Source organism: Patiria miniata, unplaced genomic scaffold, assembly GCF_015706575.1.
Source record: "Patiria miniata isolate m_02_andy unplaced genomic scaffold, ASM1570657v1 HiC_scaffold_22, whole genome shotgun sequence".
Lineage (NCBI taxonomy): Eukaryota > Metazoa > Echinodermata > Asteroidea > Valvatida > Asterinidae > Patiria > Patiria miniata.
In genome coordinates this window covers 691,918-709,454 of record NW_024037061.1, presented here as the reverse complement: position 1 = coordinate 709,454, position 17,537 = coordinate 691,918, and the positions used below count along the sequence as shown (strand labels likewise).

The 17,537-nt window shown below is 39.2% G+C and overlaps 2 protein-coding genes across 2 annotated transcripts; one reads left to right on the top strand and one right to left on the bottom strand.

Moving 5' to 3' along the window:
- Positions 1 to 74: 74 nt before the first annotated feature.
- LOC119730402 (superoxide dismutase [Mn], mitochondrial-like) lies at positions 75 to 4,377 on the bottom strand. The gene is made up of 5 exons (XM_038203277.1): positions 4,243 to 4,377; positions 3,120 to 3,319; positions 2,360 to 2,476; positions 1,468 to 1,647; positions 75 to 1,036 (listed from the first exon to the last, which is right to left on the bottom strand). Exons 1-5 carry the CDS (start codon positions 4,269 to 4,271, stop codon positions 885 to 887), a joined length of 678 nt encoding a protein of 225 aa, XP_038059205.1. The 5' UTR covers positions 4,272 to 4,377; the 3' UTR covers positions 75 to 884.
- A 34-nt stretch (positions 4,378 to 4,411) lies between these two features.
- Positions 4,412 to 16,822, top strand: LOC119730401 (splicing factor 3A subunit 3-like). Its single transcript, XM_038203276.1, has 15 exons — positions 4,412 to 4,651; positions 8,183 to 8,230; positions 8,592 to 8,644; positions 9,244 to 9,349; positions 10,174 to 10,338; positions 10,736 to 10,818; positions 10,956 to 11,094; positions 11,562 to 11,630; positions 11,944 to 12,119; positions 12,966 to 13,038; positions 13,753 to 13,917; positions 14,383 to 14,493; positions 14,815 to 14,905; positions 15,666 to 15,721; positions 16,143 to 16,822. The coding sequence occupies exons 1-15, from the start codon at positions 4,556 to 4,558 to the stop codon at positions 16,218 to 16,220; spliced, it is 1,509 nt and encodes a 502-aa protein (XP_038059204.1). The 5' UTR covers positions 4,412 to 4,555; the 3' UTR covers positions 16,221 to 16,822.
- The last annotated feature ends 715 nt before the right edge of the window (positions 16,823 to 17,537 follow it).

The window sequence follows — 17,537 nt, the reverse complement described above, 5'->3', positions numbered from 1 at the left end:
TTTTTTTTACTCGGCTTTAGTCAAAAAGCAGACACCAATAAATTTACGTTTTAAACACATTTATAGGCAGAAAATTGTTTTGAAAACATTTTATTACACACAACGCAAACATTTCTTTCTTTTTGCAAATATTTGAGATTGTTCTTAATATCAGGAAACAAATTGGCAATGTTCTTTTCTCACAAAAAAATTACCAATTTGAAAGTTTAAAAATTATATATATTTTTTCAAACTGCATTAAGTTCTATTTGTTGTAAACCATTACACATCAGCTAGCCTTACTAGTGATAACCATTGTTGATAAACAATCTTGTTTGTTTTTTGACAATTTCTCTTTGTGAAGAAAGGATTGTTGAAATTCAGCTGCAGACTTACAAAGCAACCAAAAGATGTAAAGATTTATCCCTCTGCTTCAGCCAACGTTTTTATAAAAAAAAACATTCCGAGGCAACTGAAACTCATTTCATTTGATAAGAGCAAGAAAATACTGAACTTTTCTTTTAATTTTCATTCAGCTTAGAATTTCTGAATCTTTTTTTTTCTATTATCAAAGAGATTGAATCTAACATGACAACTGGCCGTTAGTTAAAACCACACAATTCTTGTGAAATTAGACATGACTTTTACCTTTTAACTTTAATTAAATCCAACACTATTGGAGGTAAATTTCATCGTTGGAAATCACACGATCATTCCATGAATACACAAAGGGGTGAAAGTTCTTTTTGGAATATGGTGGTTTGACAAGAGCAAAACTTTCCAAGTTATGAAAATGCAACACAAAATTGGCCTTGTTATGCTGTTTTTGGAAAAAAATTGGCTTTCCAGGTCTGCACCCATACATTTTTTTTGTCTTATTTTATGCAAATATCCCAAGAGCGCCCTCAAGAGTCAGCCATGGCGGCCTGGAATCTCCCCTGGATATTTGTCCAGTTGGCCACATTGAAGATAGCCTTGACGTAGTCTGGGCGGACGTTCTTATACTGCAGGTAGTAGGCGTGTTCCCATACATCAATACCGAACAGTGGCACCAGACCTGCAAAATTTCAACATTCAGAAATGGAGATCATTATTCTTTTGGTTTTTTTGTCCTAAACATTTTTTTCCCCCCATTTTGGCTGATTTTATGACTACAATTTAGAAATTGCTTTTAGCCGGAGTCTGGCGAGTCAGGTTTGCGCAGTGGTTCTCTCCTCGCCTTCCACCACTGTGACCCGGGTTCGATTCCTGCCCTGGCCAACATGTGGATTGGGTTTTCAGTCCCTACTTGAATCTGTGGGTTTCCCCGGAATATTCTTCTGGGGTTTTCCTCCCACCTCTAAAACTGTAGCTTCTTATCATTGTCTTCTCTCTACAGGTTTCTTCAGGCTTGTGAGCTACAGTGCCTAGGGCGCTTTTGAGCAATCCTTGATTTCATTACCAGAAATAATGATTAATAATAAAAAAGATCTTGGTGCCAATCATTACCTGTTGTTGGTTCCAGAGGGTCCTGGTTGGCACAGGTTGTGATGGCGAGGGTGCGCGTGGACTTGTTGTAACCCAGCCAACCCCAGCCTGAGCCCTGCACACCGACGGAAGCTGCCGATAACTTCTCCTTCATGCTGTCAAAGGAGCCGAAGTCCCGGTTGATGGCAGACAAGAGGTCCCCTGCGAAGGCACAATTGCAAAATGTGGTTGGTTAGTGCTAAAAACTCTCCGCTGCAATTGTGCCCTAAAATCAAGTCTGAACAACTTTTTGGGGGTTAAAAAATTTATTATTTCACAAGTTCCTCATTCAAACATGGCCAAATAAAACTATGAGAGCCCCTAATAGCAAGGGGTTGAACTACTGACCCAGAAAATCCTAGCCAAACGCCAGCCCCTCTGACAAGAACCGCGTGTTTGTGTGGTAAAATCCTCATATTGATAGTGAGGCACATGGTTTTAATCCATTAGTCTGCACTGTCCCAAACTGCCCTTGCACTTGATGGCTTAACCAGTTCGCACCGGATGACATTTATACCCGCAAATGTTTTGCGGTACTCGGAACGGACGACGGATTAACACGCAGGGAGTGAGGTCGGAATATATCCGTCAGCAACCCGCTCGCAGCGAGCGAGGCCGGAAATATGAGTGTGCTGCCCGAGGGTGATGGCTTCAACCTGCCTGCTTGAGGTCGAGTGAAAATTAATCTGCGCCTCGTTCTGTTCTTGTCAAAATAATCCCGGCGTGAACTGATTAATAGATTCATCAGGGTATACTATGTAACACAATGTACTATTACACATTTCAATTTTTTTTTGCTATGAACTGGCAAACCACCGCAAAACTCAGATATTGTTTTTGATATTTTCAGGGAAGGTTAAAGCCACTTTGATACCTGAAGGTTCACCACCGCCATCTGGTGACATGACGGTCCAGAAGATAGAATGGTTGATGTGGCCTCCTCCGTTAAACTTGAGAGCTGGCTGCAGGGCGATTATCTTCCCAATATCACCTGGAAAATAAATATAAATTGTTAGGAAAATTCTCATATTGGGAAGTAATGTTCTAATGCCGAGGGTGTGTATGAAAAACAAAATCACAAGCTTGCTTTGGTGGGAATTGCACCCGTATTCTCAAAGATTTTCATGAGGCAAAGACAAGGTCCTCAGTATTTCACCAGCCCAGTTTGAAGTCTCAATTCAATGTTGAAAGAAGACCTTTCTTCGATATTTTGCACCTAAGACTGAAGCCAAGTGATTTGAATTTGAAGCTTAAGATTAAACTGGCACATGTCCAACTGTTTGAAAAGTCTGACCTATTCGGCAGTCTGGTTGCTGACTACAGAGAGATGTGTAGAAATAGAGACCGGCACCAGATGTTTCTTTAAACAGAGTTTATTGATGCAGTACTAAAGGGGTGTTGGACTGTTTTTTTTCATGTGCCAGTCTATTTTCTTGTATTCCACATTTTTACTATAAGTTTTGGGACTCTCTGTCACGCACAGTATTAAAAGCCCCAAATTTTCGGACTAGTTACACCCCAACTGTAGCAATGGCCCCAACTACAGTTGGGAACATCCTGACTATATTTTAGACCATCCAATACATACATGTAGTTTGGACCATCCTAACTATAGTTGGGAATAACAATCATACCAGCATCCTGTGCTTCCTGGAGTTGCTTCTCCGCATTGTTGAGGTTGTTGACGTATGTCGCGTGGTGCTTCTTGTGATGAATCTCCATGATATCTGCGTTGATGACTGGGGAGAGGGCGCCATACTCGTAGGGTAGGGCTGGGAGGGTGTGCTCCAGACGGGAGTTTGCGGCGGACAGAACACCACGGCTGGCAAGAAGCCTGATGGGTGAAAACTGACATTGTCAACCTAAAGCAGACACCTTTTTGGTAATTTTTGAACAGTTTCTTGGGGTAGAAATCACGATTTTCCAACGTGGCTTTCGCGTTCACGGTGCATCGCGCAGTGATCACTATCTCTATTTTCGTGTTGCATTTTGTCGTTGTCAATGCCATTTGCCATTGTCATTTTACCCCCAAATTTCCTTCGAAAATTCAAAACCCTGCCGTTTATCAATGGCATACCGGTAATCCTTACTTTTAGGACACCTCTATTTTTTACGAGTTTTGTTCAAAACTGACTTTTGCAGATGTCTGTCCAGTACCAAAGTGACTTTTGCAGGCTAAAGCAGTCTTTAGAAGTCAAGAAGGTGTCATTGCCAATTGTTCAGATGTGCCAAGAAGTATCAGAATGTCAATTTTGAGTGTCATTTAGTCAACTGTTTTGGTGAGTCTTTCCCTTCCTATATAGAAACGGGGTCCTAAAAGTAAGGATTACCGGCATACCTGTATGTTCTTATTAATTTGGTAGGTCAAAAAATTTTAAAGTGGATTTTGTTCCTTTATATTTATAAAGACATCATAATTCATAGGAACCGGGCCTGTCATGCCTGTCATGCCTGTACTGTAGATACATGATCGCCAAAAAATGAACCACGTTAATAATATTGTTAACAGAAACTGAGTTCTGAAATATGATACATATATATATACATGACATTTATTTAAAAATGCATGTCCCCATCTTAGGTGTGACCACTGTGAGGCGTGCCCCCCCCCCCCACGCTAACCCCACCCCCTCCGCATGTCCCGACCGCTGGAGTTTTTAGGCTGTGGTGAATGCGATATGACCGGACATTTGTCATCATTTACTGAGGCCTCACCCTAAGAAATATTGCCTAAAGTAGTAGTACTGGTAGCATTACCTTCTTACCACCACAGCACGTGATAACATTTTCACCAAATTTTACGTCGGGCACCTGAAATCTGCGAAAAATAAGGCTGACCTCGGAGGAAAACCCTAAAAAGTTACTTTTTGGCAAAAACTGCCCTCTTGGTGGCGCTATAGAAAATCAACAGCGCCCTCTAGCTGGCTGATGATGACAGCATGCAAAACGCACCGTGTACGTCTCTGAGCCGAAGTGGCAGATGCAGATTTTAATCATGAAAAAGTAAAGTATTATTTTTGGGGTTATTTTACTGTAGAAGGATAGAAGAAGAAGAAGAAATCAGGGAATCATGGAGACCATTTTGGAGCAACAGAGGCGGTTGCACGAGGAGAAAGAGCGGATCGTTGAAGCCATGGTGAAAGAAACGCTGCACAAGAAAAGTTCGGTGAGTGTGACAAAACAAACCCGCGGGAGGGCGCTATCATTTTATATTTTACCGGGTTTTACTTTGTTTGATTCAGAGACCTCGACCAAAATGAAAATAAAAAGGAAGAAATAAGTGAGTTGAAAACAAGTCAATGGAATAGGCTAGATTATATTTATCAGGGATTATTTGTTTTGTGAGTTTGTATTTTTGTGTAAAGATGTAATTTGTAAAAAATCCAACATTTTTAAAACAGTGGTCATTTACTTGCAACTTAACTCGCGAGTCGTTAGTCCGAGTAACAAAACTAGGACTCTACGGATTGCTTTTTTTAACATTTGGACAAAAAAGTGATCTGTAGAGTCCTAGTTTCTCGGACTACTAGCAGTACGGGCGCACGCACCAACTCGCGGATTGTCCTCAATAACGCGGAAATCCCCCGATCGGGGGACAAAATGTGTCCCTGTAAACACGGAATGTCTCCGTTTATGGGGACAGTTTTCAAAGATAAGATCTTGCGCCCTCAGGGGGTGTCTGGCGCATGTCAAGGATGCTAAAATCGGATTCCTTGTCGAAAGACACCCCTTTCCAGTGTTTCACTTACGTAATCCAATGTATAAATCTCAAATTACAGGCCGGAGAATATTTCGGCCTCCAGCGCTGCAAACCTCATGGTTCCAGTATCGATACCGAATATATCAATAGTATCGATACTGGCAGTACCATTGGTACAGCATTGTTGAAGTCGAATATTACAATGCAAAGAATCGATTTTTGGTATCGAAAACGGTAAAGTTTGTTTTGTTTTGCACGTGCGACATTCGACCATAGACCAACCTACCTGTACATAAAATAAATTGTCATGATGAACTAAACAATATTTTTCCCCAACTTTAATTTGGGCTAGTCACATAATTCTATATTACTAAATTAACTGTTTATATCCATATTGTCAGGTGAGGATGACCAATGAGGAAAAGCAAGCACAGTCAGTGGTGATTGCAGAGGGAAGTTGATGGACAAAATCACCAAGTGGGAAATTAAATACCACTATTATTGTTTATATGGATGGGCATTTTGTAATTTGGCAGTTCTCTGTCATGTCTGTGATTAAACAAAATTCAAATTGGCGTGAAAAGTTACTTTTATTTAACCACTTAGTGTAGATGGCTCTTAATGAACTTACCTGAATACTTCAGATGCCTGACGACTGCTTCCTGATTGCCTTTTTTATGACTTTTTTTTATTATATCCAATTCTAATTCATTATGATGCGCAATCTTTACATTTTAGTGCATGAAAGTTGAATAAACATAAATCAACAAGTGAAGATGCCAAGTGAATATACTTATTCCTGTCTTATCTGGTGGTAAATAAAAGTACATTGTATTTAAAATTAAAGACCAGTATTCACAAATTTTAAAAGCATTTCCCTGTTGGCTCCATTTGTATTTATTCTTTCGATTCAAAAATCAAACTAACAGTTAAAATAATACAAGAGAAATGAATAAATGTTCCTTCTTTTTTGGCACTCAAAAATTAATCACAAGGGATTACAACTAATCAGGTTATTACATTCAATGTATTTGTCAATCTACCAACTATATATATTGTTTATGGAATATGTAATGTTTTTTTTCCCCGATGCTGCTTTTGTATGGTTTTTCTGCCTACAACATTACTTTGTTGTTTGTAATTAATTCCATTCAGTACATCTTATTTCAGTTTTTTGTAGGTTTCATTCTAACCAGTAGAGTTAAAACTTGTAACACATATTAACTCCTACCTTTAAAACAAGAAGATTCATATCACGATCATGAATTTGTCCGACAACAATGTCAACAATATTGACCTGTGGTATAATATTCTTTCACCTACAGAAATTACTTGGTTGAATGAGTCCTTTCAAATAAAGCATTTTGTAGCGTTTTAAGGAATTTTTCTGTGCCAAAAATTCTCCTGACATGCCTGAACATGATTAAAGCAGGTATCATATTTCTTCAATAATTTCAAAGTAATATTGAATTAGCATTCTTCTGAACAAAAGCCAAAACAATATCTAGCAGCTTGTTCACTCTTTGATGCATTGAATTTAGCACTGCCGTCACAGAAGCACCGTTGGAAGGTTGGTAATCCTAGAATGAAAAAAAAAACACATAAAGGTAAGTTGGAACAAATGACAACTGATTAATTGTTACAATGAACCACTTTATCAATGAACGAATGATTAAAATTGTGCCAACTTCGATCTTATCAAACATTTTTTTTTAATTTAATGGGGATGGTTGAGCAAAAGGAGTTCATTTCTAAAAAGCAGCTGATCTTTTCAACTATTGCCTGTCCCTAATTTGTTTAGTCACATTTATTTATAACAATGAAAAAAGCAGAAAAAAATTATACAGCTCATTTTCAACAAACAAGCCTGAAAAATATTGGTTTATAAATACATGTATCGTATAATTGGGCCTGGGTTGGGTAGCATTCTCGGTCATCATGAGCGTGCAAAATTATTTTAAAACTTAGTTTAAAAGTTCTGAAATTGAAACCAATCCTGTACTCACCCAACATCAAATTTAAACACAATCAACAAGGTCATCTGTAAAGACTAGCCCAAAACCCTGTCATCACTCAAAAGATTTCACAAAAGGTGCTAAATATGAAGAAAACAATTTTGAGAACAAAACATTCACATCGTGCAAAACAAAACACGAATCTGCCGTGCCCAAGATTATTCTCCAGCCTAACCAAACCTACTATGACATACAGGTCAATTAAGTCAGGACACCAGGCTCAAAACGTTTGTCCCCCGATCGGGGGACATTATCCAAATCGGGAGACAGCGCTGCTCCAAAATAAATTCGGGGGTCGACTGTCCCTGTTTTGGGGGACATTCTCTACAGACTGAGACAATCCTCGAGTTAGTGCGTGCGCCCGTACTGACTAGTGAGTCGTATGCATGGCAATTTAATTTGCACTTTCAACAACATTTCGAAAAGCAGTGACCATGTTTGGTAGGATAAAGGCAATTATTTCAAACATCTGGTTGAAACTGAAAGGAAACCAACCAAAAGGCGAACACTTTACGGATGAAATCACAACCATGGGCGTCGCGAGGGGGGGAGGGCAAGGGGGGGCACTTGCCCCCCCCTGGAAAAGCAAAAAAAAAAAAAAAAAAAAAAGGAAGCAAAAAAAAAAAAAGAGGCGCGAAGACAAAGTGGTGTAAATTTAATGAGTTGGGGGGGGGGGGGCAAAATGTCCCTGCCCCCCTCTAAAACTGATAAATCGAGAATGTGTTGAGAAATACAAACATTTTTTTGCCAAAAATCTTTTTGCCCCCCTCTAGAAAAAATTCTGGCGACGCCCATGATCACAACTACTAAGCACCCGAACAGTCGACATTTTGGGGTCACAAAAGTGGACCCCGAAAGTTGTTCTTGCACGCATAATACAGGAATAACACAAAAACGCTCAGTTTTTTATTTAATACATTGTACATTGTATTAACCGCCAACAGCCAAACCATTATTTCATCCACTTTTGCTCCCTATCTAGAACCGCGAGCAGATTAACTCAGACCAGCGGACCAGGAAACTACTTGATGTAAGTCCGTTTTTATTTTGGCGGTAGATATTTTGCCGTGACCGGGAATGTTTCTTCCTAACGCTATTGTGCTGTGAGTGGGCGCTGATAATCCATTTTAGTATTTTCAATGGAATCATTGCAAGACACTTAGGTTTTTGCATGCTGCTTTTCCAGTAAATTTAAACTATCCCAACTATAAATTTGGATAAGAAAAATAGTAGATGAAAAATGGGACCTGCCATATCATAATGAGGAATACTAATGTTTGACTTTTTATGTTTTTCTGAAATTCAACTATTTTTGGACAGTAATGTCATGCATTTGAATCGCTCCTAAAATCCAAAAAGAAGTTGACGTTTTGTTTCACAATTTCTGCCAGAAATACATGGACGATACATCCACACTGAGGGACATATATGAAGACAAGGATGGGTAAGTTTCACTTTACCAAGAAACCTCTATTGCTAGGGTACAAAAATATGGTTATTATTATTACATCATCAATTTGCCTTTAAATAATTAAGTAATACATTTTGTTTTTATATACATACATTTTTTGTAGCAAATACAAAACTTATTCATTTTTGAATAAAGGGAATAAATATGTGCTTGACAGGTTTTAAACGAGTACATTTAACGGCCTGGAGGCTGATAATTGTTTGTATGCCATTGTTTAATACAAGCCACTGTTTAATATCGAGCATTGTTAAATACCAGCTCGGCTCAAATTTTTTTGCATTCATAAAATTGTACCTTTCGGTTAAAAAGTCAAAACAAGTCAAAAATTCACACTTTTTTAACGATTTTGTTATAGTTCATGAATTTTTTTGTGAAACACTGCTCTGGCCGTGTGTATGGTTTGTGCCTTGCCGCGTGCGTAGTGCTTAAAAAGTAGATTGGCGCGCGCAGGTGTCATGGGTGTGGCGCAGAATACAACGGTGCAGGAATAATGTGTTTAAAATCACTTACAGATGTTGTACCGATATTATAATGCACACAGTTTGTGTTCTTTGGTTTTCCGTTTCCTCCAGTCTGCGAAAAGAGGAGGTGCAAGCGTTATCAGGACCGAACGAGTTCCAAGAATTCTATGCCAGATTGAAGGTCATTAAGGACTTCCACAGGAAGCATCCCAATGAGGTACGTCTTAAAGGTGCAGTCCATCATTTGCAGCTATCCAAAAAGGAGCTGACCTAATTATTGTTGAAAAGCATACTTGGTTTAAAGATAGTAATGGGACTAAACTCCCTGTGAAATTATCCTTTCTGGCAAGCTGTCATTTTGAAGATATCAATGAAAGAAGGCCTTTCCAACGATGGGTCTAAAGACACATCATTGAAAATTTCTGTTAGTAGTTCGTTTTTTTATTCGGCGAAGTGCGCACAAGCGTTGACACGATACACACACGCGCGTGGTTGCTATAATTCGTCGGTTCAGTGCGCGACAATGCGAAGCTGCAATCGGCTCAGTGAGAGCGTGTCTCAGACGCTGAATTCGAATATAACTTGCAATGGTCTCCCAGAATAATCCCCGGCCCCCATAACTTTGGATCATTCGAAATACAAAGTGGATGTACCAGGAACCAGTCTAGGTCTCCCCCAACTCTCCTTCTCTGGCCGTTGAGGGGGTACTTGTGCACGAAACCCATAGAGTTAGCGCCCGTACTTCACATTCCTTCGAGGTAGTTTTCTGCGGAGTATGGAATTTGAATAACACTTCAAATTCCTGCACAATTTTTTTGTGTGTGGTTAATCTCAGGGCTAGCATGCAGATTTGTCAATGCTTCACTGCTCTCCACGGTACTGTGGATATTTTGTGTGCACTCGGTGTGATAGTTACTTTAACACTTCATATCCCTTCACCTGAAACTGACCTGCAGGGTTTTGAAGGGTTTTACGTATTGCTCTGAATATTGACTACAAGAGTTAACGACACTTTATACGTTATCACTGATTATCTTTCAGATTGCGATTCCAATGTCCTATGACTACGAGCGGATGGACGAGGAGCGCGCCAACCCAGGAGAAGACAACCAAACCCTGGTGGAGTTCACCGATGAAGAGGGATACGGCAAGTACCTGGACCTCCATGAATGCTACGATAAATACATCAATCTCAAGAGTATTGAGGTATGGCGGCACCTCAGTGTTAATATTCATTTCATTTTGCTGGCTGGTAACCGATATTAACTGTATGACTGAATAGACCTTTATCATGCTGTCACCATTTCAGTCATGTTCCATGTATCCAATAACAGTTACTGAATGATAATTTTTGGTGTAAAAAGGAATCAGACTATTTTTTTTCCTTCCAGCCTCACTTCAACCTCGTTCCCATGGGTATGAGATCTTGCTGCGCCATGTTTTTTCCCATCATGCCTTGCGCGATCTCAACCCCTGGATTTGTCTCATTTAAATGTGTCAAAATATGGCACATTATAATTAGGGCTGCAGTCGATCCGTTTGACTTGCGACGCCATCTTTAAAAGAAAGTTGAAAGTTGTGTAACTTTTTTTTTCAATCTCAGAAAATTGATTATCTGACGTACCTGGCTACGTTTGATCAGCTCTTCAGCATCCAGAAAGACCGGAAAAATGCTGAATACAGAAGGTACGTGCCAGTTCATTCAGTTGAAAGCCAATTTAGGAGGAAAAGGTACCCGGTTAGCTTTAAAAGGAATTGACCTATCGCCATTTGCGTGTTTGCCACGCCCCTTAGACAACCTTAACCATTGCTTTTTGATTCAGGTATCTGGAGCTTCTGCTGGACTATCTGCAAGGCTATACGCGCCGCCTCAAACCCTTGCTAGACATCTCGGAGGAACTGGAGAAGATCAAGTTGGACTTTGACGGGCAGTGGGAAGGGGCAACCTTCCCTGGATGGGGGGTAAGTCCAAAAAGCCAAAAAAAAAACCTTCAACCCTTCAACACTGTGACTTCTTTGAACAGAAACAATTGAGGTAAACTATCCTGCTTAAGGATTTAAACACCAGAGCCCAAGCTGAGATCAACCTCAGTAGGGGTGGGAACTAGTTTAACCTGTGAGAACTTTCTGCAAATAATCTGAAACTTGTTAAGTAAATAGTTCCTGTATATATGTAAATAGTTAGCTCGGTGGTCGAGTGTTAAGACGTCTGCACTAGAAAGCAGCAGGTCGTGGGTTCGAGTCCCACCCAAGTGATTTTTTCCAACTTTCACTCGGGAGGTAGCACTCCGAGTATACAGTGTTTATACGTGGGTGAAGGGCAAAACCTAATATTGATTTACATCACCCCGATGCAAATTCCATCTTATGAATAGCTCTCTGTTGTAACATGACATTAAATTTACCGGTGTTTCTCCCTTCTCTCACAGAAAGAAGCAACCAGTGCACTAGCGCATGCTGGAGCACATCTGGATCTCTCCGCTTTCTCATCGTCTGAGGTATGTAGCAAGGTTCTAAAAGTCTTACAAAAATCCTGCCCAAAAATCAAATTTAAATAATTAAAACTGTTTGATGTTGTTGTTTTTTCAATGTAATTATATATTACATAAGAGCCTGACTATTTATATAAAGCCTGAGAATCTCAGCTCCATGTGGAGTATACAGCTCGATGCTACAACTTTGGCGCAAAGCAGCTAAAACAAATAGTCCATTGAAACCTTAGCTATTATTTTTGCTTCTAAGCTATAAACGTTGTGATTTTTAGCAATGTTATCTTTTTCATCCGTTCCTTCATTGTTCTCTGTCATCTAGGAATTGGCCTCCCTGGGTCTGGATCGTCTCAAGTCTGCTCTGATGGCTCTCGGCTTGAAGTGTGGCGGGACGTTGGAGGAGAGAGCACTTCGACTATTCAGCACCAAGGGAGTACCCATGGACCAGCTGGACGCCTCCCTGTTTGCCAAGAGCAAATCGGGCAAAGCAGGCAAAAAGTAAACATACTTTTATGATCTAGCTTTTGTAACATGTCCTTTCACAACCAGTTACATCAGGACAGACTTTGAAATGGAGATACAACCAAAAAACTCTTGTTTGTGGGGGGCAATTTGTGATCCTGAATATTTCTAAATATGCTGTAAACGTTTTATTATGCCCTGCAGCAAACCCAAAGGGGCATAGTGTTTCTGCCTTGTCCTTCCGTGGGTGTGTGGGTGGGTCGGTGCATTTGTTCATGGTGTAAATCGAGGACACACATGTGCAACATCATCGATGAATTGAGGACAGGAACCAAATCAAGGACGACCTCGATTAGAAAACGTGTACAAAACCAATGAGAGCCGTTGCAAAAAAGTTATAAACAAAGGAAAAAGGAAGAGGAACAATAGAAAATCCTTGATTGACACCATAAACAAACGTGGGTGGGTGGGTGAGTATGTAAACACGGCAATCATGGACCTAGGACAAAAGGGTGAGGGCACAAACAATACGTTAGTCCGATAGTCCACGATTACGATAGTCCACGATTGAAATATGTGTTTACAAAACCAATGAGAGCTGTTGCTAAAAACGTTGTTACCAAACACATTTTTTTTCCACAAAAAAAACCCAACTTCTTATTTAATTGCCTGATACAATTAATCAGATGATCTTCCGATAGATGAAACGTGGAGTCAACTTGTTTGTAAGAGACACGTTTAATGTTAACTATAAATCCACTCATAAATTTGTGTAATGTAGAAGGATTCAGAGCAACTTTACAGACCCATTTTTTTATCAATTCCTGAAGCACCTTTTGTCAAGCTCATCCTTTTTTTTCCTTTTTTGGTTTCCCTCGACAGGGATAACAGCGGCAAGCAGAAGGACATGGCGTTCCTGGAGGCACAGGTCTATTTCTTTGCTGAACTGCTGGGGGTGAGTCTAGCCTTGGCAGGAATTGTTAATGGAGTCTGGGTACCAGACAAAGAAAACCAAAAGTAAAGGCCACATCCACTGACAACTATACTAACTAGACTGGCTGCTACATGCTTATTAGCCGGTGCGCCTTGAAGCAACTGGTCCGCCATCTTGGATCCCCAAATTGGCACAACAGAGCCTACATTGTTCTGCAGTAGAGCTTTTTTTTTTTAAACTTGATCAGACAATTGTCTACATTTGTGTTGATGAATGATAATGGGTGGAGTATACTGTCTGAAATTGGCAAATTTCACTGATTCTCATCAAAATGACACGAAATAAATTTGCCTATTAAACTTCGCCATGCAAACCTTCAAATCTTAGGCCAAAAAAAAAGATTTTTTTCTCAGTTTTTATTACCAAAATCTGCCTGGTTTTATGATATTTTCACCATGAGAAATATCTTTTGTCTGAATATATGTTTCCAACATTAGTAACCATTTTGAGGTTACAGAGCTAGTCTTAAAATAATTGATGGCCATTTTCAGAAAAAGAGTTTCCGCTGTCCTGGAAAAAAATCAGACAAGCGGCAGTGGATGGTTTGAAAAAAGACCGTCCGCCATCTTAGATTCGTCATTTGCCAAACAAGTGCCTGCATCATCCTTTGTTCAAAAAGTTTGGACGAGAATTTTAATTATTTTGCATTATCCCACATTTGTGTTGTTTGAATAGGAGCAACGGTTAGCCACGCGCGAGAACATCCAGCGCAAACAGGCGCGCACGGACGCGGAGCGCGAAGATGACGAAGAGGAGCAGTACAGTGACAGCGACAGCGACGACGATGATAATGAGGTCATCTATAACCCCAAGAACCTCCCCCTCGGATGGGACGGCAAGGTAAGCCAAGAACGCAAATTGTGGGGAGCGGAATTCTCATGAACCAATCGGGGCACGTGATCGCCGTACACTCAGAAGCACCTCGGTATTAAATGGCAGAAACATTCGTGCCCTACACTGGCAACAAATTCGCATCAAATTCAAGATCCTTCTTCTTACTTACAAAGCTCGTAACGGACTAGCACCCTCAAACGGTGGCAGACACCTGTCATTAGGGAGACATTTTCATGTCTCCCGAATGTCACAGCCCCCTTTAGAGGCACAATTTTATTGTTGCAACTACGGTAGCTTATATTTGTTGCTTGTGGTCTAATTAGTAAACATAGCAAAATTGGGGGGGAAAAGGACAAGGGAATATTGGGTTAGGGCACATTTAAGTTTGAACAAGTCTATGGGGATGTCTTTCTGGCTTTAAGAGTGGAATGGTCTGAGCAATTTCTAATCTTCTCTATTTTCCTTCTACAGCCTATCCCCTACTGGTTGTACAAGCTCCACGGTCTAAACATCACTTACTCCTGTGAGATCTGTGGCAATCAGACCTACCGTGGGCCCAAGGCGTTCCAGAGACACTTCGCTGTGAGTAGATGCCTTGAATTCTTTGATTAACCAGTTCATGCCGGGATTATTTTGACAAGAACAAAACAAAATATAAGAAAGCTTGTGTTTTGTGAGAAGGTTATTTGTAAATTGTTTTAAAAAAAAGTTCTCATATTATAACTTCAAAGTCTCAGTTCTTTATTGAAATGTATCAATATTCAACCTTCTCAGCCACAATTTCTGCCAAGTTTCCCCTGAAAAAATAATCATCTTCAATTTGGCACGGTTGGTGTGATTTGGCTTAGATATTCAGATCGAGAATGATAAAATAACTTCTTTTTTCTCTTGTTTGGCTTGTAGGAGTGGCGTCATGCCCACGGGATGCGTTGCTTGGGTATCCCAAACACCGCCCACTTTGCGAACGTGACGCTGATCGAAGACGCTCTGTCACGTGAGTTCAGTTATAGTGAAAAAAAGCTACACTTTTTTTAAAACATTTGTTCATGACCTGGCTGTTGTGTGTTATCTACCATTAGTTGTAGCAACGTATAACATTTAGGAATATGTATGTCATAAAAATACAGATAAGGCCAAAAAAAAAAATATTCGGTCTCTGGTCAGACGAAAGTTCCGGAATTGACGTGGCGATGCGGCTTTTTTTTTCTTTTCTTTTTTGCTTTTTTTTTTTCTTCCAGCTTGGATTGTACAGACAAGGTGGGGTACTATTTTGCTTTTTTTGGTGTCCTCATGTACATTGGTGTCCTCCATAATTTGCCTTGGTGCTCTCGATCATTTACCTTGGTGCAATTTCCCATTCCTTGGTGCTCTTTGGTAAAAAAAATTTGAGGAGGTGCGGCAATAGAGGGCGCTGTTGGAGCTACCGCGGAACATTTTGGAAAAAAAAAAGATTGACGCGCATGATTAAAATCGTCGCGCGCGCTGACCAGAGACCGACTTATTTTTTTTTTGGCCTAAGAAGTTTACATTAGAGAAAATATTTGGCATAAATTTATTATGAAGTATGTTGACATTTTTTTCCTTTCAGAGGATTGGCAGGATAAACTGCACAATAGGGAATACTTTCAGAAATGTTATTTCTTATAACTTTATTTTTTTTTTAATTTTTTTTTCCATGTTCCCTGGGAAAAAGTATACAATTTTGGAATTTCTGAGTGAAACTTGTGTGTATATTTCATTCTTTTTTTCTTTAGTGTGGGAGAAATTGAAGGAAGCGAAATCATCAGAGAGATGGCGTCCAGACACAGAGGTCAGTGACTTTCGTTTTTAATATTTGTTGATTGTTTGAAGAGATTATTTGTTAGCTTCACTTGGAATAGTACAAGTATTAAATTGTGAGAAAAAGTAATCATCAGTAATTGTAACTGCCTGGCCCCCTAAGTTTTCCATAAAATATAACTACCAATTGACCAAAAATTGACCGAATGCAATGCCGTCGTCAGTAAATGCATTCTTGGCGAAAGTTTTCGGAATACGCCCCTTTGTCTCGATCGATGAGCATGCGTGTCTATTTTACATATGAAGCGAGACATTCCGGAACCAGGCCAGAGCTTATTGTACACTCGCGCTTGTTTTAATTAGTTTTACTTAAAGAAAAAGACTCAAATTCCCCCCAATATTTAAACAAATAAGTGAATTTATTCCTTCTCTTTCATGTTTTGTTGTTGTAGGAAGAATTTGAAGACTCAACTGGTAACGTCGTCAACAAGAAAGTTTTTGAGGATCTGAAAAGACAAGGGTTGCTGTAACAGCTAAATTTCCAATTTTTTAAAGATTTATTTCATTCAGTAGTAAAAGTTTTGTTAGATGTTTTTGTGTGAAATATTATTACATTATTTGTAAACATGAAAAGCAAGGGAAGCAACACGATCTGCTCAGCTTTTGTCTAGGTTAATGCTTAAAATAAGAGGGAAGTTTGAAAAAGTAAAAAAATATCCGATGAATCGCTGTTCTATTCTGAAGATAAATTGTACAAACCTTGCTTCACAATCCCTTAATCAGGTCGAGCCGGGATTATTTTTGCCAAAAATTTTGATTTTCAAAAAGTCAAAATATAAAAGCCACTTTCTGATATACATGTACAGCCAAACGCCACAAAAACTGATTCGCAAGAGTCATTTCAACAGTATTTGTACAAGATTTCTTGCCGAAACCTCATATTTTTCAACACTCTGGGGTGTGCACACGGAGCGTAAAATGTTGAACAATGGGCCAGAGGCAAGTCACTAAATTTGGTCCAAAAATGGACTTTTCTACAATGGACTCAGAAAACTTCTTGATGCAAAATAAAAAAGTTTTTAAAATCCTTATTATCAGTGTGAGTATAAATAAAGGTTGGTTGAAAAAAAAAGAATATTATGACTGTGTATTTTTGTGATTTAGTAAATTAACTTTGTCCCATTCTGAAAATAATGCGCTGAGAAGAATAAGACATGTTAATCCTGCATGAAGTCAAACTTCTCAGAAATGCCTCTTGATGTATGGGGAGTATCAATCACTATTGAGACAGCTATAATTGCGAAGATTTTGACAAAAATAATTATTTTAAGAATTAAGAATTTAAGACTGATTTTTTTCCCAAAATATTGACGCATCATTTCTTTTCAAAGGCAATTTTCTCCAGAAATCCAGTTCGGTTGCGTTCTAGGGTCCCTGAAGCATCTTTCCAGGAAGTTTGGAGCAATTTCAATTTTCGACCAAAATTGAAAAAATTACAAGGGGTTAGCCTTACATTTTTGATCAAATTTGGCCAAAAAATGACTTTTCTTCAAACTTCGCAGAAATGCCTCTTGATGTAAGGGGAGAATCATTCACTATTAAGACAGCTAAACTTACGAAGATTTTGGCAAAAAAAATCATTTAAAAAAAAAAAAATTAATAATTTTGACTGATTTTCCCCCAAAATATTGATGCATTACTTTTCAAAGACAATTTTCTCCAGAAATCCAGTTGGGATGTGTTCCTTAAGCATCTTTCCAGGAAGTTTGGAGCAATTTCATTTTTTGACCAAAATTGAAAAAATTACAAGGGGTTAGCCTTCCATTTTTGATCAAATTTGGCCAAAA

Excerpts from the sequence above, each read along its gene's own strand:
- LOC119730402 (XM_038203277.1), bottom strand. The coding sequence starts at position 4,271 with ATGTTATCACGTGCTGTGGTGGTAAGAAG. Across the intron at positions 3,320-4,242 it reads CGTGCTGTGGTGGTAAGAAG|GCTTCTTGCCAGCCGTGGTG; the intron begins GTAATGCTACCA and ends TTCACCCATCAG. Across the intron at positions 1,648-2,359 it reads TGGCGGTGGTGAACCTTCAG|GGGACCTCTTGTCTGCCATC; the intron begins GTATCAAAGTGG and ends GTGCCTTCGCAG.
- LOC119730401 (XM_038203276.1), top strand. The coding sequence starts at position 4,556 with ATGGAGACCATTTTGGAGCAACAGAGGCGGTTGCACGAGGAGAAAGAG. Across the intron at positions 10,339-10,735 it reads TCAATCTCAAGAGTATTGAG|AAAATTGATTATCTGACGTA; the intron begins GTATGGCGGCAC and ends TTTCAATCTCAG. Across the intron at positions 11,095-11,561 it reads CAACCTTCCCTGGATGGGGG|AAAGAAGCAACCAGTGCACT; the intron begins GTAAGTCCAAAA and ends CTTCTCTCACAG.